Source organism: Penicillium cinerascens, assembly GCF_028974065.1.
Source record: "Penicillium cinerascens strain IBT 15544 chromosome Unknown scaffold_4_segment0_segment1, whole genome shotgun sequence".
In the NCBI taxonomy this organism is placed as follows: Eukaryota; Fungi; Ascomycota; class Eurotiomycetes; order Eurotiales; family Aspergillaceae; genus Penicillium; species Penicillium cinerascens.
This window is the reverse complement of record NW_026695298.1, coordinates 4,767,468-4,786,625: the sequence shown is the minus strand read 5'-3', so window position 1 is coordinate 4,786,625 and position 19,158 is coordinate 4,767,468. Positions and strand designations below refer to the sequence as shown.

The 19,158-nt window shown below is 51.7% G+C and overlaps 12 protein-coding genes across 12 annotated transcripts; 6 read left to right on the top strand and 6 right to left on the bottom strand.

Annotated features, from left to right (window-relative positions):
* Nucleotides 1–94: 94 nt before the first annotated feature.
* On the bottom strand, nucleotides 95–890 carry N7498_010957 (uncharacterized protein; the record flags this gene model as incomplete). The annotated part of the gene is made up of 3 exons (XM_058458013.1): nucleotides 95–361; nucleotides 411–773; nucleotides 822–890. The coding sequence occupies 3 exons, from the start codon at nucleotides 888–890 to the stop codon at nucleotides 95–97; spliced, it is 699 nt and encodes a 232-aa protein (XP_058304912.1).
* A 146-nt stretch (nucleotides 891–1,036) lies between these two features.
* Nucleotides 1,037–1,979, top strand: N7498_010956 (zinc-finger domain-containing protein). The gene is made up of 3 exons (XM_058458012.1): nucleotides 1,037–1,443; nucleotides 1,531–1,698; nucleotides 1,750–1,979. The coding sequence occupies exons 1-3, from the start codon at nucleotides 1,105–1,107 to the stop codon at nucleotides 1,876–1,878; spliced, it is 636 nt and encodes a 211-aa protein (XP_058304911.1). The 5' UTR covers nucleotides 1,037–1,104; the 3' UTR covers nucleotides 1,879–1,979.
* A 775-nt stretch (nucleotides 1,980–2,754) lies between these two features.
* Nucleotides 2,755–3,676, top strand: N7498_010955 (uncharacterized protein; the record flags this gene model as incomplete). The annotated part of the gene is made up of 3 exons (XM_058458011.1): nucleotides 2,755–2,919; nucleotides 2,970–3,467; nucleotides 3,518–3,676. The coding sequence occupies 3 exons, from the start codon at nucleotides 2,755–2,757 to the stop codon at nucleotides 3,674–3,676; spliced, it is 822 nt and encodes a 273-aa protein (XP_058304910.1).
* A 660-nt stretch (nucleotides 3,677–4,336) lies between these two features.
* N7498_010954 (uncharacterized protein) lies at nucleotides 4,337–5,125 on the top strand (the record flags this gene model as incomplete). Its single annotated transcript, XM_058458010.1, has 1 exon — nucleotides 4,337–5,125. The coding sequence occupies one exon, from the start codon at nucleotides 4,337–4,339 to the stop codon at nucleotides 5,123–5,125; it is 789 nt and encodes a 262-aa protein (XP_058304909.1).
* Nucleotides 5,126–5,439: 314 nt separating this feature from the next.
* Nucleotides 5,440–6,047, bottom strand: N7498_010953 (YjbQ family protein; the record flags this gene model as incomplete). Its single annotated transcript, XM_058458009.1, has 3 exons — nucleotides 5,440–5,554; nucleotides 5,617–5,691; nucleotides 5,781–6,047. The coding sequence occupies 3 exons, from the start codon at nucleotides 6,045–6,047 to the stop codon at nucleotides 5,471–5,473; spliced, it is 426 nt and encodes a 141-aa protein (XP_058304908.1). The 3' UTR covers nucleotides 5,440–5,470.
* A 651-nt stretch (nucleotides 6,048–6,698) lies between these two features.
* N7498_010952 (uncharacterized protein) lies at nucleotides 6,699–7,358 on the bottom strand (the record flags this gene model as incomplete). Its single annotated transcript, XM_058458008.1, has 2 exons — nucleotides 6,699–6,813; nucleotides 6,862–7,358. 2 exons carry the CDS (start codon nucleotides 7,356–7,358, stop codon nucleotides 6,699–6,701), a joined length of 612 nt encoding a protein of 203 aa, XP_058304907.1.
* A 610-nt stretch (nucleotides 7,359–7,968) lies between these two features.
* On the top strand, nucleotides 7,969–9,641 carry N7498_010951 (F-box domain protein; the record flags this gene model as incomplete). The annotated part of the gene is made up of 2 exons (XM_058458007.1): nucleotides 7,969–8,258; nucleotides 8,315–9,641. The coding sequence occupies 2 exons, from the start codon at nucleotides 7,969–7,971 to the stop codon at nucleotides 9,639–9,641; spliced, it is 1,617 nt and encodes a 538-aa protein (XP_058304906.1).
* Nucleotides 9,642–9,729: 88 nt separating this feature from the next.
* On the bottom strand, nucleotides 9,730–10,780 carry N7498_010950 (DUF3431 domain-containing protein; the record flags this gene model as incomplete). The annotated part of the gene is made up of 2 exons (XM_058458006.1): nucleotides 9,730–9,887; nucleotides 9,937–10,780. 2 exons carry the CDS (start codon nucleotides 10,778–10,780, stop codon nucleotides 9,730–9,732), a joined length of 1,002 nt encoding a protein of 333 aa, XP_058304905.1.
* A 2,298-nt stretch (nucleotides 10,781–13,078) lies between these two features.
* On the top strand, nucleotides 13,079–14,186 carry N7498_010949 (uncharacterized protein; the record flags this gene model as incomplete). Its single annotated transcript, XM_058458005.1, has 2 exons — nucleotides 13,079–13,157; nucleotides 13,207–14,186. 2 exons carry the CDS (start codon nucleotides 13,079–13,081, stop codon nucleotides 14,184–14,186), a joined length of 1,059 nt encoding a protein of 352 aa, XP_058304904.1.
* A 450-nt stretch (nucleotides 14,187–14,636) lies between these two features.
* N7498_010948 (mitochondrial 54S ribosomal protein bL19m) lies at nucleotides 14,637–15,543 on the bottom strand. The gene is made up of 3 exons (XM_058458004.1): nucleotides 15,295–15,543; nucleotides 14,846–15,227; nucleotides 14,637–14,783 (listed from the first exon to the last, which is right to left on the bottom strand). Exons 1-3 carry the CDS (start codon nucleotides 15,488–15,490, stop codon nucleotides 14,690–14,692), a joined length of 672 nt encoding a protein of 223 aa, XP_058304903.1. The 5' UTR covers nucleotides 15,491–15,543; the 3' UTR covers nucleotides 14,637–14,689.
* A 168-nt stretch (nucleotides 15,544–15,711) lies between these two features.
* On the top strand, nucleotides 15,712–16,846 carry N7498_010947 (uncharacterized protein; the record flags this gene model as incomplete). The annotated part of the gene is made up of 2 exons (XM_058458003.1): nucleotides 15,712–15,793; nucleotides 15,855–16,846. The coding sequence occupies 2 exons, from the start codon at nucleotides 15,712–15,714 to the stop codon at nucleotides 16,844–16,846; spliced, it is 1,074 nt and encodes a 357-aa protein (XP_058304902.1).
* Nucleotides 16,847–17,099: 253 nt separating this feature from the next.
* Nucleotides 17,100–18,962, bottom strand: N7498_010946 (uncharacterized protein; the record flags this gene model as incomplete). Its single annotated transcript, XM_058458002.1, has 4 exons — nucleotides 17,100–17,195; nucleotides 17,256–17,933; nucleotides 17,984–18,372; nucleotides 18,422–18,962. 4 exons carry the CDS (start codon nucleotides 18,960–18,962, stop codon nucleotides 17,100–17,102), a joined length of 1,704 nt encoding a protein of 567 aa, XP_058304901.1.
* Nucleotides 18,963–19,158: the final 196 nt, after the last annotated feature.

Below are 19,158 nucleotides of genomic sequence, written 5' to 3'. Positions count from 1 at the left end.
GCTTTGGCAGAAAAGGTGATGATTCTAGACTAAACGCCAATGCGGGACTCCCGGGGTATCTGCAGATTCATGAAATAACGTCACCAGGTTGCGCTCAATTGCTCTTGCGCTTCTTCTTATTCTTTTGCTTCTTCTGAGACGAAGATCTTTGCGGTACTTGGTTGCGGCCACCTCCACCAGAGATACTCGTCAGATCGGACAGCTTAAAATTGTCCGTCTTGTTCTTTCTCAATGCCCTAGCCGCAGCCTTGGCCCTCTGCTTCTGGATCATGGCTTCCACCGCGGCTGGGTCTGCCGGGTCCATCATTTCATCCTCCTCATCCTCCTCGTCATCTTCTCCGTCTTCTGTTTGGGTTTGTACCTTGGACATGTCAGCATGGTTGTCGATAGACGGTCGAGTAGAAACTCACGTATTTCGGCTTGCGCTTGAAGTTGCCGAAGGACTGACGACCTCCGCGCAGAGTATCACCTTCAGTATCCAACGAATCCGCTGCTACCACCATAGGCTGTGAAGGGTAAGAGGCAGCGGGGATGTCCAGCACCCATTCAGTCTCACCCGCTTCGGCAGCCTGTCGTGCAACTGCTTCCCGGCGCTTTTCCTCTTCTGCTTTTAGAGCTGCATTGATCGCGTCGAGTTCTGCCTGCGGTGTTCGCGGTGTTCCAGGGCTCTGGGCGTCAGTTGATAGCCTGGCACGTTTCGGAGTGGGCGAGTAATCGTCGGATCCCGACTGGGATTCTTTGGCAGCTGCCGTTGCCGCGGCGCGTTGCATGAACTGTAGAGCGTCAGTTTCGCTAATTACCACATGGTTTGTCAAATTTACCTTCATTGTGAGTAGACGTGACGACATGGTCTTTTCCGGCTTTGCAGCCGCACCTGGAGAGGACGACATGTCGGGCTATGGTGTACAAAGTATCGCTGGATTCAAGTTTCGACGAAGAAAATGGGTGGCAGAAAAAGTGATGGCAAAGTAGGCGGTAGGCCAAGGCGGGCCAGCCAATTGCACCGCGCATTATTCAGAGTCCTGCACCTCCTCCCGACCTTCTCTCCACGCCCACCCCATCTTGTCCACCACGATTTCCCCCTCGGGACTCAATTTGCCCAGCATGATGTCCTGCAGCCGCCGTCTTACGAGCCTGGCGTCGGTTCGCCCGCGCTTTGCCGTCCGCAACTTCTCCTCCGCCGTCCCTCGTCTGTCCGAGAACCGCATGCAGGCCAACGACCCCAACCCGCCCGTCGTCAAGCCGAATGTCTCGGAGACCAATGCTGAGCCCACTGACTCCTTTGGTCGCTGGGATGGCACTATGCAGGAGGATCCGGCCGTGGCAGAGAAGATCCGCAGCATGCAGGCGCCGAACCGGACCTCCACCTGGGCCGCCAGCCAGCAGCCACGTCACGAGGCGATGGTTGGACCGCGCTTCGAGCAGACCATCATGGAGGCTCAGGTGTGTCGATAACCCCTGGATCGGTGCCAATTGGACCCCGGTCTCGAAGTGGGGAAGAAAGCAGTAGAACTAACTCCGATTTCTTAGCCGCGTCCCATGGCTGCCATCGAGCTCATTCACAAGCAACCCGTGCGGTGGACAAAGTCCAAGGTCGTCAGCTGTGATGGCGGCGGCGGTCCCCTCGGCCACCCCAAGATTTTCATCAACACTGACAAGCCCGAAATTGCGACCTGCGGGTACTGCGGAGTTCCCTTCGTACGTGTACTTCCTATGACAATCGAGAATCACCACTAACATAGCCTACAGGCCAATGAGCAGCACCGCGTCTACCTCCAGTCTCTGCCCGAAACCAGCTACCCCCTCGAGTCCACCAACGACCCCGCCGAGGTGAACGAACAGCAGCGCGTCACGGAGGGCGGCTTGGAGCAGCGGTAAACGACTAGCATCAGATTCCTTTTGTCGGCGTTGATCATTCCCGCGTATTATTTGTTATTTTTAGGGCCAGAGGCCGTTGTACAGATAGGATCAATTGGATCTGCCGTTCGCCCGTGCGATAATTTAGGAACTAGACTGTATTCGGGCAGTTTTTTGTTCGACTGAGAGTCCAATTATCTACAGACGATAATTAAACGCTGTAGCTCTAAAGAAATATACACCCCGGACTCTCCAAATACAGTACTCGAAATGTAGAGAGAAAAACGCGGTAAAGATCAAGAGAAGTACAGCCTCTTACTTTCCACGAACCTCTCCGGATGAATCTCTTGAAACTGGACAAGGGAAGCAGAGCCTTTGGCCATGACCAGGGGCGCCAAGGCAGACCGCCGCGGCTCCAATCTCTTTGTAGTGGAGGAGGACTGGCATCAAAACCCATCTTCATGAGTATTCTAAGCTATGATTGGTTCAGCCTTCCTATTCAGTTCAATTCTAAACTGTCTAACAATAAATAGAAGACTATGGAGAGTGATGAATTAGCAGGAAAGATAAAATCCTTGTAACAGAACGTATAGATTGTCAGTATAGGGAGATGACCAGTAATGACTGCATAGACTAGGAAGAAAGGTGTGGCGCAGAGTTTTGGCCTAGTAATGTGTCCGAGTGGACATATACATCAATATTAGCAGCACATGATCTATGACGGTTTTCTTTCCTCATTGACTCTCAACTTCTTACTGAATCGTCGTTTTTATTTTATTCTTTCATCTTCGATAATCCTAGCCTCATCAAAGCCGCATACACACATCTTCCCAGGACACCTTCAAAAAACTCTATCTTCTTTCGACAGTCCCCAAACTCAAACTCACGCTCACAATTATGCCTCCAGACTACGAAATTCCGGAACTTGACCTGTCCGAATTGATTTTTGTGGAGCTTCTCCAAGAGCCAGAAGATCTTAGTGACAAATACAGAAAGGAAGAATATCGCAGGGCTTGCGTCTCCCGGGCTCGCTGGCAGGAGAAAGACTGTATTGTGAAAGTGGTAAGCAAATCTATGCCTCAAAAGTTGATCTGTATTCCTAAAAATTTTAGTTCCATCCCACTCCGCCTGGGCTTATATTTCCAGCGCATCGTCAAGTTGATCCTTTTACAAACGAAACTCGCGCGTACAGTCGGCTGAAAGCACGTGGATTCTGTGAGCGAGGTGATATCCCGGACGTCTATGGCGTGATTAAGCAGATTAATCCTGCGTCCGAGGGTTGGGGTTTTCTCCGTCCTTACTTCGAAGACGGTCCACGCCCAAATGCTATTGTCATTGAATACGTTCCAAATTCACGCATCATCGACTTGTCCAACTTCTCAGACGAGGCGCTCAGAAATCTCAGACATATTCTAACCGAGATGCACGAGGCCTGGGTATACCACGGTGATCCGTACCCGCGAAACATGTTGCTGCAGGAGGGCTCTGGCAGGGCTCTCTGGATCGACTTCGGTTCTGCCCAGACTTACGCACCGGGCATAGTGACGGAGCGTCAACGATCTTGGTTTGTATCGGAGGTTAGGTTGATGGATGAGTTTATTGAAGAACTGGTATGCGTCGAGTCCTTGTCATCCATTGTGCATAACTAATTTCTACTCAGACTTTTGACCACAAGTTAGGCAAGATTTACAAGTCGCTGGGATGTTACACTGCCATGTTTGATCCACCAGAAGGCTACCTTACCGAGGAGGAGCAACGAAGAGCGGACGCGATTGAGCAGGATGAGAACAAGAATAAAAATCATGGGAATTGGAAATGAGCTGGGTATGCAGAAACGTTTGTGGCCTGTTCTTAAAAAGATACTTTTCAGATGTCTACTACTGTCAACAAACATGTAGGATGATAGCTAAGCGTTAGCTAAATAATAACTGCATACATAAGTCCTATAAAGAGCGCTACCTATGAATAGTATAAGCTTGATGAGTACTGTAGGTTCTATATTGCTGTAGGTTCTATAGGTGATGTAGGCTCTATAGATACTATAGGTTCTGCCTATACTATAGGTGCTATAGGTATTCTAGGCTCTACAGGTATTCTAGGCTCTACAGGTATTCTAGGCTCTATAGGTATTGTAAGCTCTATAGGTATTGTAGGCTCTATAGATATTCTAGGCTCTATAGATATTGTAGGCTCTATAGGTACTATAGGTTCTGCCTATGCTATAGGTTCTGCCTATACTATAGATGCTATAGATATTGTAGTCTTGGAAGGTATTGTAGTCTTTATAGGTATTGTAGTCTCTATAGGTATTGTAGTCTCTATAGGTATTGTAGTCTCTATAGGTATTGTAGGTTCTATAGGTACTGTAGGCTCTGCCTATGCTGTAGGTTCTGCCTGTGCCGATTTCCCAAGTCGACCGTCTATTTATACTTCTGGATCCCCTCTGAACGCATTCCTGCAAGCCCTATCCTCCACAACCATGCCTCAAGTCAGCCTCTTCGAGTATCTTATGCACGAGCCGCCAAATCTCTTGATCGAGCCCCCGATCCCGCCTCCATCCATGACCGAGAGCAAGCATTACAAATCGAATGATGTCAAAAGCGTGAGCCATTGGGGTGACTTCAACTTAACTACCATCAGGAAGTACTACGAACTTCTCACCAGCACCCAGATTCCCGATGAACCGATGCCATCCGCACCTCTTCGGCGAATTTTGAAGGAGGGCGAGCTTCAAGATTATTTCTCGCGCTTGATCCCCGATCGAGTCGAGCGGGCACTCGGTTATGCCTTCGATCGTCTCCAAAGCAATAGCAAACTCGGACCTGCGAACTTCACGCGCGTGGGTTTCGGCAGTGGAACTTTTGCGACTTTCATTCAAGGAGGTCAGCCAGATCTGGCCTACGCCGATCCCAACAAACCCCGCCGCGCCAGAGTCAACCGGCTCCCTGGGGAACTCAAGCTTTTCTTTAAATGGAATACGGCTATGCAACATAGCCAGAATGACAAGAAACGACACTGCTTCCTGCAAGTACTATCGCAGGTCAACTTCTACATGCTCAAGAACAACACCAGATATGGATACATAATCACGAACGAAGAAATGGTGGCCATCCGACGACTTGACTCCGACGGCAATTTGGAGTTGTCTACTCCCATCCCGTGGAGAAGCTCAGCCAACGGCCCACATCCGCCACGGCTGACGATGTTGCTGGCATTTTGGTACCTGGGAATGCTGGCAGCAGATAACAACGACTGGAAATTTTCGTAGTCTCCCTGGTCTTGCATTCTATTTTTGTCACCGGCTCTGAAGAACGTTTTCATTATCTCATCTCCATTATCTCGTCAACGGCTTTGCACAATGCATTTCATTATGCATAGATAGCCACAGTTTAGCATCAAGATTCGCGCCTTCTAAATTCAAGCTTCTTCAAAACTTTCTTTCAAACTTTCTCTAGCTCTCCTCGTGAATGTAGTTCCCTATAAGACATGGCGACATTGTCGGCTGTACTTAAGTAGATCCAGCTCCAACATCTACTCCAAAGCCAACATCCATTCAATAATTTTTCATTGTTCAAAGATAATATCATAGATGCTCCTTCATTTCAGCATCGAGTCACGCCTTCTGACCTTGGATGGTCGCGACGACCTTGCGCGAGTGGCGGCTTGTGCGGAACTCGAGGTGCCAGATACCTTGCCACTTTTTGGCGCAAGATAACATTAGTATGAAGGCTGCAAGAAATAAAGAGTTTTGACACGTACAGTACCGGTCGCCAGGCGGCCGTTGGAGATGGGGATATTCACTGAAGCGCCGATGAGAGCGGACTTGATATGAGCCTGCCACCAGCAGTAAATTAGCATTGCATTCAGTCAGCGCGTACACACTTCAACCTGTACTCTGACGCGGGGTTGGGAAGCGAACGCACCGGCATATCATCGTCGCCCTCGGCGGAATGACGGTAGAGGTTTGATTCAGGTGCGATTCGGTCAAGGGCATCACTCATATCCGCGCGGACATCGTCATCCCAGTTCTCGTTGAGCGAAAGCGCGCAGCTGGTGTGCTGGATGAACAGGTTGAGCATGCCGACCTTGTAGTCGCGGATCTCGGGCACCTCCTTCAGGACATGATCGGTGATCAGGTAGGAGCCGCGGCTGCGCGCGGGCAGGGTAAAGTTCTTCTGGGACCAGGACATGATTGTGTGTGTATGTGTGAATGATTTGAAGTGGGGGATTCACTGGAATAAGATGGTTTTGATTGGGTGGGGCGTGATGTCATCGTGGTTTTATACTCCTGCAACTACATATCGTCCTGGACACTTTCAATTTAGAGAGAAAAAAAAACAGGGATAAGAAACAGACGTAAGCATAAAATGCAAAGCTGCTCGGCCTGTCTATCCAATCTTCGCTGTCTAATACGTGCCTGTCGAACGGGGTCTTTCCGACCACGTATCCCCCGACTTCCTTCTTTTCTCCTTCGTTTTCCTCTTGAGAGGAATTATTCGAGGGGCCAATTGATCCAGTGTTTGTCGGTGCGACTAGCGCCACATACCGCGATTTTGAATAAGCAACGGACTCGGCTCTTAATCCTGATGACCTTTGCCAGGTCCCAGTTTGGAGAACCTTGAGAATTGGAAGGTTTACACTGGGGGTCTACTCCAGAGTATCTACAATATAGTGAATGCGAAATAATCTTGAAAGTACGACTGGTTGATGTTCTATCATTCGTCTTGGGGACTTGGTTCTTGGAAATGCAATCATCTATGTGGAAATACCTTCCTCAAGACCGCACCTGTTTCTATAAATACACTGCCTTCTATAATACATCATCTTCTTGTGTCTCGTCATTACTCAATTGGATTTCCATAGTCATCCAGCCGCTGGCTGCTCTCATCCAGGTCAGACCACTTGGTAATTCCATCGGGTATGTCCATCATGCGTTGTGCGTAAAAGATATGGCAGCTGTGACCGGGTTAGCAAGAACTGTCTAATCATTATAAGGATACATACTTTGGCTTGAATAGGTCTCTTTGCGACCGCTGCTCGTCCATTGAGCCTTTAAATTTGATCAATGGTGGAAAGATCGAGCACGTAGACCCCTTCCCTTCATGCATAATAGGGGTGTGGCAAGATTCGCAGGAGACGCTTGGGCTGGCGGGCAGATCGGACGAGGACGAGAAGGATAGCCCGTTGCACCCATTGTCGAAAGAGATATCACTTTTATGGACAAGGGCGGCCCATTCGACGGGCGCTCCGTGCATGATCTGGGTGCTTCGCGCATGGGAAAAAGTTGCCCTGATTGGCTTCCCTTTTAGCGAATAGGATATCTTTTGGCATTGACAGGAGCCGCGCCACTTGATTTCGCCGAATTCCTGTGTGGATTGTATGAGATAGGGTGGGCGGTGTTTCCATTCTTCGGCTACCAAAGTATGCTCGGGGGGATTGTTGGTCACAGCCGGCGTGGGCAGCGGGTCGCCAACATTTCCATCGTATCCCATTTCTGCCATATTGAATTGAGTAGATGTGTGATTGTCAGAAAACAAGCTCTGGTGCAAAAACTTTGACTTTTAAACGATCGGTCAGATATCCAATGATGTCAGTTGGTCTTGAAAATCAAGGTCGCGTGCATCTACATACCCCCGTCATCATCCTTGTCTCCGATCCGATTACCTAGATCTCTTCCCCTTAATTGGTTGAGCCTATTAGAAAATATTCGCCTTAGCCTTGTTCTCAATTAACTGCCATCGACTAGCATCATTTTACAGTAGAAAATGAACTCTAGACCGGTGATGTCATGGCGGCGAGGCCCAGATCTCCGCCCTCGTCGACTCTGCCGAACCACTCGTGGCTCTTCATTGGGTGTCCACCGATTATATTTGCCTTATTTGCCGGGTTTACAGTGCTTGTACACAGTACATAGCTGGTCCCTGATCCAGACTCCTCCAGTCAAAGGCAATCACCGCTCGGTGACAGCTCGCGACGAAACCGCCAATGAGGGCGACTGCGGGGAACTCGGGTGTTTCATCCCTGGTGGCTAGCGGGGCCTGCATTTCTCTCTGCAACCTCCGGATTCATCTTTTGTGCCCCTTTCAGTTTCTCATCCCACCTCTCACCAGGATGGGCCTTTTGGATAAGCTCCGGGCCCGTCCCCGCCGCAGTGCGGGGGCTGCGACTGAGTTCCAAACGCCGCCCCGCTCCAAAACAATCCGCGGCCGCGATCACACCAGGAAGCTGTCGCGCCCCGTGTTGGCCTATATTTTCGCCCTAGTCTGTCCACACACCGTCGATGAATCCTATGAGACCTCCGAGGAGTCCATGACCGATGGCTGCATGCTATGTGACATGCGCGACCTGGCGCACTGCGCTCAGGTCTGTAAGCGCTGGTTTATAGAGGCACGCGCCCTGCTGTAAGTCATTTCACTCCAAGTTTGGGATGACCCCGGCCGATGTGTACATTCGTTAGGTACCTGCATGTCCGTATCGACGCCGTCCACTACTGTGAACTCGAAGTCCAACTGGCCGCCAAACGAAAGCGCCGCTCATTCTTTGATCGCAACGGTGAACCCATCGATGCCCCGCAGGTCCGTCTCGAGCTCTTCATGCGAACGGTCCGAGAGTCTCAGGGTCTCGCAAATATGGTTCTCTCTCTCCGAATCCCCTATATGACTCGAGAGGCCAACAAAGCCAACCTTGCCCGTACCATTTCCGTGCTTCCCCACCTCCGCTTTGTCGATCTGCCGACCGGTCTCTTTAGTGATGAGCCTTCGTGTGCCGCTCTGAAGCAAGAATTGAAGGTTCGATGTCCCGATCTTCGCCACATGGCCTACCGCCATGGCTCCGAGGGGAGTTTCGCGCGTCTCCCAGGATCTCAGCTATGGGTGAATTTGGAGAAGCTGGAACTGTCGGGCCTGCAAATTGAACCCAGCATCCTCCGTAATGGCCTGGCGTCCTTTCCACACCTGCGCGATCTCACGTTGGATAATCTCTCTTGGCTCGACGATTCTGCATTCTCCGTGAATGGGCCCCTGCCACCCTTCCCCGCGGTAGAGCAACTCACCCTTCGCGATACCCCTAATGTCACGGCAAGCGGGCTTGCCTCATTACTTTCTTCTCCAAACAATCGCGCGGCACTGCAGTCTTTGACTCTCGGCGCAACCGGTGTGCTGCCGTCGGCATTACACCAGCTTTTGGCGGCAGCTCCCCGGCTGCACAGTCTCTCCATCATCCAGGAGGTATCGAGATCGTTCCCGACGGAGCAGATCCCTCCCATGGCGTCCAAGTCATTGCGTCTTTTACACTACGAGATCACCTCTGAAACAGAAAGTCACGGACTGGCTTCCGTCGCAGGCTCTTTCTACACCTACCTTATTTCATCCCTGGTGTCCCACTCATTTCCCGCACTGCGCGACCTCTATGTTCGGGATGCACAATTCCCTGATACTCTTCTTCTGGCACCGGCTCCCCGACTTTTCGGCGGTGAGAATCGTCCGCAGATGAGTGGAGGTGGCCTGTCCCAGCCCCTGAACGTGTACAGTAAGGGGCTGGACGAGCTCGAATGGAACTTTACCCCGTACGACCCAGGCCCCGGGCCCGGCCATCGCACGGGGAATACCCGGCCCATCAGTTTCCACGATGCACAGTTGAGCCGATCCTGGGGTGGAGATGCACGTAAGAGCGTGCTCGTGGGGAACGGATTTGGCGGGTTTCTTGCCGTGCCGGCAGAGGAGGACGAGCAGCCCCAAAGCAGTGGCGGATACAGGCGGGCAAGTCGACAGGATCTTTGGCGGTAATCTACAAGATACTTTACGCAGCCAAAATAAATGAATTCATATACAACAGCATGTTTAGATATACAGTATTTGTCGGTTGGACATAAGATCAGCCTCCGGTCTCATCCGGCCAACCATCCGGCAGCACCAAGCCACGCCAAATCCACTGGTTCTGTAGCTCGTAATCGGTCATGTTGCAAAGGCCATACGTTTTGCAATAGGATTCTCGGGGCATCGGGCAATATACCGGGTCTTTTCCAAATATCACTGCGAAGCATCAGTACCCATCTCTTCATGACACGAGGGAAACACTTACTGTGCCAGGTGTACTCCAGAATTCTTCCTGACACGTCGTTCGTCAATTTTGTCTGCACGAGCCATTGTCTGTACCGTTTGTAATCGCTCTTAGGGCGGCGATGTACTTGTGCACGGCTGACACTAAATTGACTACAACACGGCGCTCCTACAACCTCCGGCACCGGTGTATCGGGGAAGAGCAGCCTGAATTGGTCCGGGTACGCGACGGCCGTAGGGTGCCCCTGATCATCCGGTCGATCCCTCAGATATCTGGCGGGTTCAAGCTCGGCAGGGCAGCCGATCGCCCATGTACATCGGAGGTTGACGTAGCCTGCTTCGCGCACGAAATCGAGATTGAGATTCTTGATTGAAATGGACGAATCATAACGTTCGTTGTCGTTGTGCCACTGATACCTCTTGCCGTGAAGGAAGACGATAATTTCAGGGAGCGAGGCATAGCGATCGATCAGATACGTGAGGTAAACCATCGCCTCGTTGCCCTTATTGATCGGCACCGTCAAATCGGCCTCGCCGGGCGGAACATCAGCTCGATATACGTTCATTGGCCAGGAAAGTTCCTCTGCCCAGGTCATATTGCTGTCGCGCATCGCTGCGAAAACCAGCTCTTTCTCGCGGGGTTCGTTTTCGCCTGGTAAAATCGTCGGCGCAGGATCTGGATCACCATTAACGACCACGTTATCGATCACCACGAAACCCTGCTCTTCCGGCCGGGAGATAGATCCATGGTTCAGGACGAGCTGGTATGAGAGCATGCAGAAGGCCGCGGCCAGCGCCAGAAATATAAAGATGCGCCCGCGACCGGGCGAGTGACCGGGGCGTGAAGAGCGACACGGCCAGTTCATTTTCCCGTCAGTACTCGCATCGTCATTCTATAGTGGAACGACTGGATCAATTGAGATGACCTGAAGTATGTTAAAGGAGGGATTTGAATCCAAGTCAAAGAAGCAGGTCGGGGTCGAGCAGTTGACGTAAACGAGCTGTGCCGGGTCCTTTCCACGGAACGACATGTGGGCAAGGAACACAGACCCCGGTGGGAGGGGGGCTAGAGGCCATTAGAACAATGGAACCCAAGGCCCAATGTATTTCGTTAGGACAGTCGGGTGTACGTCAGTCGCCGATTTATGCTAGTTCGGCGCGAAAGACTGCACGAGCGGAGGCAGCGGGCGGGGATTGGTGGAGGGGTTGGTGAGTCTCCGCCAATTGCTGATAGAGAGGCTACCTCCATTAAGATAGCCGTCCAAGTACTTCAAGCTCCAATGGGCGCGTTCAATCGGTGGTAACGCGACGCATTTGGCGCGAATGTCATCTTTGTTCATATCTGTGCCCAGTGGCAAGTCCCGACAGCTTCCCTTGCATCCCATGCTGTTTCTCCATCGTCAACTCCAGGCCCATAGAGTCGTGCTCCCGTGAGACACAACGGAAATCCCATCATTACCGACGAGTAGTTTGATGCGAGCTTCATGACCTGGTCGAACGTCGGGAACTGGTCGCGAAGCTCTCCAGATTCCCCCCGCAGGGTAGACCCGGAGATATTCCACCGGCCTTTACGTCTCGCGTTCTCTATCGACCCCTGAAATGCCTGCTCCAGGATTTTATTTGTATGATTTACAGCAGCTGGGATGATGAACAAGGGTCGGAGGTCATAGAAACATGCCAGCTCGTAGGCATTTCCAGAAGGGTCTGGTTGGCTCCTGGCGTAGAAGACCGTTCGCACAGCAGCTCGAAGAACTACAGACTCGGGAAAGATGAGTCTCATATATAAAATTTTGTTATTGGGTAGAGAAAGAGGATCTCACAATTGGATTGAGTAGTTTGTAGCTCTCGAAGTCTCTTCTGTGTCCATGTCCCGACTATTTTCTTCATAATGGCATGGCATCCGAACATTACCGAGGGACTTTTTCACACGATGGTGAATTCGTTAGAAAAGGAAATCCACCAAAATACTCCTGAAAACGGAATGAGTATATACTCACCTTGGTATCCTGGAGGCGTATAAGTCTCTGGTCGTATTCCTTCCGTAGTCCACAAGAACCACGGTGGGGTTCGTGTTCCCAGGCATGAGCGTTGGAGAAGTCATTGTTCGTAGACTCCGGTATTTTCAATCAATACATACCGAAACTACTCTCCCGTGCCTACAGTCGCAACGATCATCATAAAACGTTTCGATATCAGTCTCCTCGTCTTAGTCATCCGAGAGAAATGTAGCTCTTTTCAGAAGTTATGTCCATATCGAAGTACCACTGCCAATGTAGAAAAAGCACTCAATCAAGGGGGGGGAGGTGTTGGCTTTCTCCGCTTTTAAGCTGCCTTGGGCATCTTTCATCCGTTCCATAAATGATGACACCTTGCGCAGTCATCGTGTTGCAAGGTGTCAGCGCTTATGCCCTGCCTCGAGGTCTGAGTGGTGAGCCTTGAGCTTCTGCCGCTGACACATATACTCGGAAAGATGCCGAGAACAAGTGTGGAGAATAGGGTCATTCAACAGGACAGAAGTCCAGGGTTAAGGGTACCTAGCCCGCAACCACTGGAAAAGTTGGTCAGGCTGACTTGTGGACAGAGCTAGACGTCGTCTGCTGAGACCTCCACGCGGGACCGAGCGAAGTTGCCCCAGCCTGTCAGTCTCTATTGGCCGTAAGCTGCGCGAGCCATCTGTAGAGATGGCAGCTTGATGCATCGTGTGGTCGATAAGATCCACTGATGCAACTTCCCCACTAGGGTAACTGTGGAGATAGCAGCATTCGGATAGCCGAGCGTCCGAAAGGCCGAGTACGAGGCGGAAATCACCTAGAAGGCTGTCGAAACTGTAGATCGCCAACTCGACATCCAGTCAGAGGCTGTAAGACCCACGTCTTTCGGGGTCGATCTGCATGCCATACTCCGTACTCCGAACTATAGTCCGAATGGGACCCCCGTCTTTGTGGAGCGATTGCTGGGGCAGTCTAGGACTTTAGCGATACGACAGCACGGTCTGGAGTCCGAGTTTGGTACATTTTCCGTAGGGGTCCCGTCACTCTATGTACAGACGGTCTTATTTAACCCCCGGGATCACGCCATCTGACCATCGTTTTGCTCATTTTCACGCACGCCCATTGCCCTGTGTCAACTTAAGCTTATTTGTCCGATCGATTTGAATCTCCGCCATGACTGTCGCTGATAACGTGCCGGCGCCTCGCCGATTGCTGCTGGTCAGCGTGCCTCGCACAGCCTCGAACCTATTCCGTGAGCAAGTTTCTACCGTGTTTGGCCCATTTGCCTAACAAGAGAGCAGTGAAAATCCTCAATATTCAAAACCAGCCCAACCTGCTCACCAGCCAGAAGGGCGGGTATTTCTTCTATCCCGCATTTATGAAGGTTACGCACGAGGGGTATCTTGCCAAGCGCCCAGAAGACTGGTCTGATGCCGATATTGAAGCCGTTCAGGGCGCCTTCCAGTCATGCACTGATGATCTCGAGGAGCACGGCGCGCGAGCGCGCGAGGAGGGCAAGATGCTCTTCACGAAGGAACATGCGTTCTGGTTCGCGAGCCCCGCAATTGATCAGAGTGCTATCGCCGGCCGTGATGCCCTCGAATTGTCCAAGAAGCTCCGTATCTCCACCCCCGCATACGGCTCCGACCAGAGCTTCTCCCCGTCCAACAAGACCATCCTGTCAGACGAATATCTGCGCAGCTGGCAGATGGCTTTTATTATCCGTCACCCGGCGCTTGCATGGCCGTCAATGTACCGTGCAATGAAGAAGATTGCCGCCGAGGGCTTCATCGACGAGGACGGTCTCCAGGGGGCGTCAAGGACCAACATGGATCTGCGCTATAGCAGGATGCTCTATGACTGGTGCCTGGAGCAGCCAGATGTGCCGACCCCGCCCCCGGTTATTGATGCTCATGACCTCATTACAACTCCCCAGGTGGTCCTCAAGTTCTGCGAGCAGACAGGGCTCGATAAGAGCGTGGTGCAGTTCGAGTGGGATCAGAATGATGCTACGAAGTCCAAGAATTTGGCCCCGGCCGACCCTAATGCCAATACCGCAGAGCATGATCGACAAAAACGATCTGCTTCCATCATGCTTTCCTCTCTCTTGGGATCCAAGGGCGTTATTAAGGATAAGGCGCCCGCGAACCTGGATATTGCCGCCGAGGCAGCGAAGTGGAAGGTTGAGTTTGGAGAGGAGGCCGCACAGATGCTTGAAAAGGCTGTCTGGGATTCCATGCCCGATTACGAATACCTCAAGTCAAAGCGAATCACTGCTTAAATTGTGATGCTATGAACGTGTGAAGAGACGGATGTGATGAACACAGCCAATTGCATCAATCCGAGGTAGATGGTGTAAGGTATTTACGGACTTTCGGTATATACAGTACGATATTTTCTCGCATCCATTTATTATCCTGAGGTTCTAGCTACTTCGTGCATCTTAGATATTAATCAAGGATTGGAGGCTCTTGGCTTCATACCCATGTGTTTCAACACGTGTTCAGCGCACTTCTAAGCAACGAACCCTCTTTTTGAGCGGTGATGGCCCAGATAGCGGTGCATATAGCAATTTCCTGTGTTAGCTATACTTCAATATACACTTCAGACGAAAGTGCCCGACTATGGCCTGGGGAATCTTGGTCGAGGCAACCACGGCAATGGATCAGCTAGACCCTCCAGGGCCCTACCTGCAGGAGAGAGTGTAAAGTAAAAATAAGTTTCAATATTGACAGGCTATAATACATTCTTTAATATGCGAATCGACTGCGCCGTATCTTTGCTTTAACGCCGCCTGCCACCACCCATGAAAGCCTTCTTCTGGCGGACGTAGGCAGCCACGACATTCTCGACGCTGCGGCGGTCGTGCTTGCGGGACCTAATAATAGGAAACAGATTAGTAAAATGATTAAATCGGTGAACTATGGGGGGTGGACGAACCGCATGTAATACAGACGAGCGCGACGAGGCTTGCGCTCCGCACGCTGGACAATCTCCACACTCGAGACATTCGGGTTGAACACCTTGACCGACATCTCCACGGCGACACGAGTAAGCTCGTTCCGCATCAGGAAAGAGGTATCGATGCCGCGCATCTTAATGCTCAGGACAACGCCGTTGAATGGGTCGCCGTTCTTGAATGTGACCCGGACAATGTCACCCTGCTTGATACTGCGCGGGTTCCGTCGGTAGTCGAAGAGAGCCTTGCGCTCGCCCTTGGGATCGATCTCCGCCAATTGCGACTCGGTAACACTTGCAATTGGGTCCTTGCAAACGGCGCGGGTGGAGGGCGGAGGAGGGTAGACCTTGATCGGCTTGGGGGCTGTAATGAGTCGCTCGGGTTAGCAAAAATGGCACGAATGCATCAAGATTTATTGTAAAGCACATACCATTCTGAGGTTGATGGCGAACTGGTATTTGTGACAGGAATTGTTCGGGGATGTTCGAAGGGAAAGGGACGCGCTTGGGACGCTGCGAGTAGGTGGTCGAGATGAAGCGGCGGCTGATCTGGGGCTGAATAGCCTCTTGAGTCTTGAAAAAAGATCTCAGGCAGCCCAGCTGCCGCATTGCTGGTAAAGCCGCCATGGTTGTGGTGTAAGAGGTGGTTGACAAACTCGGAGGTCGAACCTTGAAGTTTTGGCTCCACCGCCAGAATTGCCAAGCCTTCCGCCAATTTGTTCGGCGTCGAGATTCTTCCGCGACTCTCTTCGTCTCCCAATCCAATCCTCTGTCAAAAGCCACCCCAGTGGTTGTGATTGCTACGCCTATTCGGAAAGCCTGGATTTCAGCATTCACGATCATCAATCATGGCTGGCAGGCTCTTTCGTTGGCAGGGCGCCGTGCGCCAATCGGTCATCTTGCAGACTCGCGGCTACGCTTCAAAGTCAGGTAAGAACTGGTTCATAACATAGCCTAGTGGTGTCTCTATTTGCTAATGGACGAATCTCAGCGATTCCAACCTTTTCCCCGTCCTCTTCCTCCGAATTGAACGAGGCCCTCGACCGATTCCGACAAGACCTCTTCATTCCGTTCGGCATCCCGAAAAGACAGCGAATGAGCATGTTCAGGGAGAAGCACGCGCAGCGATTGAGGGACGAGCCTATCACCATCAACATCAGCGAAACGGAGGAATATACTTTGCAGCCCAAGAAGTACATTGAGACCCCAACGAAGAAGGAAGCCATCCAGGTCATTAAAATGATGCAAGCCACCGAGGACTATAAGAATTTCATTCCCTTTGTCAGTGCGCTGTGGGGGTCCCAGTACGTTTTGAAAGGAGACCGCTGGCAACAAATCATGCGCAAGGCTCGCGAAGCCGGCAAGCTTCATCTTATCGTCGAGTGCGCCAGGCAATCGGGGAGCACTGGCCTGCGTCTCCGGAATTCGGACGTTGTGCGGAGTCTTTTCTTCGAACTTCACCTGGCTGCTCAAAAGGCAGACTTCAAGGGCCCGGAGATTGCCAAGACCCTGAATATGGCCAAGCAGGCAGTGGATATTATGGACGCCGACCTCCCGGACCACTCATACAGCGATTCTTCCAAAAACCCGAAGAGCCAACCGATCGTCGTCGCTACTCTTTTGGAGCTGAGTGCCGCTCGCGCTATCAACGATTTCGCTGGCAAGGACCAGGCCAAAGAAGTCATGGGCTACGTGCAGAAGCTTCTCGCAGTTGCCCCCAAGGGCAAGTACCAAAACGCCCCCACAGAAAAGACTCCCCGCATGGAGGTCAACCACTGGCTGCATGAGGCCATCACAGTCTATAATGGATTGCAACTGAGTCTTACGATCCATGGCCTCGCTGCTGACAGGGCACTTCACCGCGATGTGTCTTCTCGCCTCGACGAAGTGAAGAAGTCGCTGAAGGAGCTGCTCGAGGATCCCGCGCACCAGGACAAAGATACATCGTACTGGAACCTCGCTCGGGATCTGCTTCAAGGTTAGGTGTACGAAGTTTGGTGTTCTTCTTCGAGTCATGTTGATTCTAGGCCTACTAGCATGTGTATATTACTTTGACCCCGTCATATCTGGAGCAGACTGTATTTCATAAAATGGACTTTGATTTCCTGAAACCCGAAATTTCTGGGCTGCTTGCAACATTCACAACATAACGCGTGCTATCTTTTCAACCCGAAATGAAAATGGGAACGCTCAAGGGAAAATGCACTGTTCACTTGAAGGCATCCCTGAGAGGCTTTCAAGAGGACAGCTCCAGGGTGTTGTCATTGCTGATGCGACCCCGTGACGAAAGCGTAGTCTTGCTGCTGACGACTGCAGGACCGGAGACGGCGATCTTAAAAAAGTCAGTAATGTTCTCACACTCAGACCAATGATTGAAGATATGATATCTTACCTGGCCCTCGGGGATGCTGTCGGACACATTCGCCTCAGACATGCCAGTCAGAGTGACCTCGATGCTGCTGAGAGGAGATCCAAAGTGGCTTGGACCGGTGAGGCATCGGTAATCAAAGACATTAGTTTGGGCGATAGCACCGGCAATGCCAGGTCCAGTGAGCGCATAGACCACGCGAGCCCCAGTGTAGACCCGAAGGTCGGTCAACTGCTCCGAGCTGAGGCGAGCTGAGGCATCACCATCAGCACGATGCGAAATGCATAGCAAGCGGAGTTTATCCAACGAGAGCTCGGCAGTCGGGCCAATTCGGGCCAGCTGGCTGAAGATGTTCTTGGATGGCATGTTTCCGGCTTCCAGAGTCCGGCTTTGCACCCACCGACCAAGAGAAGAAATGGGCCCGGTATGCGGCTTCATAACTCGATCATGGTAATCCGACATAGTGCGTGACGACGCAATGATGACTGTCGGAGACACACCCATCGTAGCCAATGCAAAATCCACCTTCTCGCCCGCAACAGAATTCAAAGCAACAGAGGCATTGCAAAACAAGGCATTCATGACTTGCAACAGAGGGTATGACCGCGCGAGAGAATCAATCGAGAGGACAAGATCAGATGGGGAGAAACGTTGGGTGCGAGGCAGTGCAGAGTTCAAGGCGGCAATTGCAGACACAAGGTTCTAAAATTTTGTTAAGATCTGGACGTATGGAAACGGACTTCTTTCCTTACATCCGATTGGAAATCAATGAACTCCCCAGCCTGCGAGGATGACGGCCAGACAGTACTCAAACCAGGCGGCGGGGTGTTGGGGTCGTATTCAGGGACCGTCAGGCTCGTCAAGTCCTTTTGCTCTTCAACAAGCTCGTGCCAGACGGAAACGTTCAAGTCGCCTTTGACGCCCTCGGGGACCTCATGCCAGTCCATGTGCCGGTTGCCATACTTTGCGACCCAGAGAACGAGCGACAGCTGCTTGTTCTCTTTGGTCACCAGAGAGAGATCGAGTGATCCGGCCTCGGCAATGAGAGCGTCGGCCTGAGCATGCTGCAGGTGAGCTGACAGAGTCTCAGCTGGGAGGTTATGGGGCACAATGATCGTCTTGAAACCGTAGAAGGCGCCAGCTACCGAATATTAGCACACAATTCTGATCGCAGACAACGATTTCCGTACCAAAAATAGCAGTCAGCAATTCAACGGAGTCGGTCAGGCAGATGGCGACGGTCTTTACTTCGGATTTCTGAAGATGCCGGCCGATGACATTGAGTTCCTGGGTGACCTGGCTCAGCGAGTGCTCGATGGCCTGCTTGCCCAAAACAGTGTAGATTTTGCCTTGTTCTCCTGCGACCGTTCCATCGGGATTAAGTGACCCGCGCAGAGCAGCCTTCCAGATATCACGCAGATCACCGCGTCTTCCGGCTGTCCACTTGGGTGCTCCGGTGTCTTTGACATTCAATCCGAGGCGTAGAGGGAAGCCATGAGGGGTCTCCAGGCTGCGGTAGGTTGCAGATTCACCTTTTTGTCGAATAGGGGACCCTGTGGACTGGCGAGCAAGTAGAAATGGGTGCACATCCGGGTCTTGAGACGAGCTGACGGAGTAAACGACGAAGGCAGCAATGATGCCGGCGAAGATGGTGGTGTAGATGTTCCAGTCGGCAACCAGACCATCCAAAGCAGCATCAATCTGCTGCAGAATGGAAGATTGGTCTGCCATTGTGAGAGATCTGATAGTAATCCGTTAAAAAAAGTGTCAACAATGATCCCCAAACTATGACGTTGAGGGGTTCCGCGGCACCGGTGCTCGGGTCAACAGTAGGGCCGGCGTCTAAATTCGACGCGCCAGCGGCGTCTGTTTCTCGGTCCCAGCCTCATAACATCTCCTGAGCAATGACCACTTGACCAGTCCCCTC

What these genes read in the sequence shown, in the direction of transcription:
- N7498_010948 (XM_058458004.1), bottom strand. Translation starts at nt 15,490, where the DNA reads ATGGCGGCTTTACCAGCAATGCGGCAGCTGGGCTGCCTGAGATCTTTT. An exon ending in TCGCCATCAACCTCAGAATG is followed by an intron (nt 15,228 to 15,294) that starts GTATGTGCTTTA and finishes GACTCATTACAG; the next exon opens with CCCCCAAGCCGATCAAGGTC. An exon ending in GCTCGTCTGTATTACATGCG is followed by an intron (nt 14,784 to 14,845) that starts GTTCGTCCACCC and finishes TCCTATTATTAG; the next exon opens with GTCCCGCAAGCACGACCGCC.
- N7498_010956 (XM_058458012.1), top strand. Translation starts at nt 1,105, where the DNA reads ATGATGTCCTGCAGCCGCCGTCTTACGAGCCTGGCGTCGGTTCGCCCG. An exon ending in AGACCATCATGGAGGCTCAG is followed by an intron (nt 1,444 to 1,530) that starts GTGTGTCGATAA and finishes CCGATTTCTTAG; the next exon opens with CCGCGTCCCATGGCTGCCAT. An exon ending in GGTACTGCGGAGTTCCCTTC is followed by an intron (nt 1,699 to 1,749) that starts GTACGTGTACTT and finishes CATAGCCTACAG; the next exon opens with GCCAATGAGCAGCACCGCGT.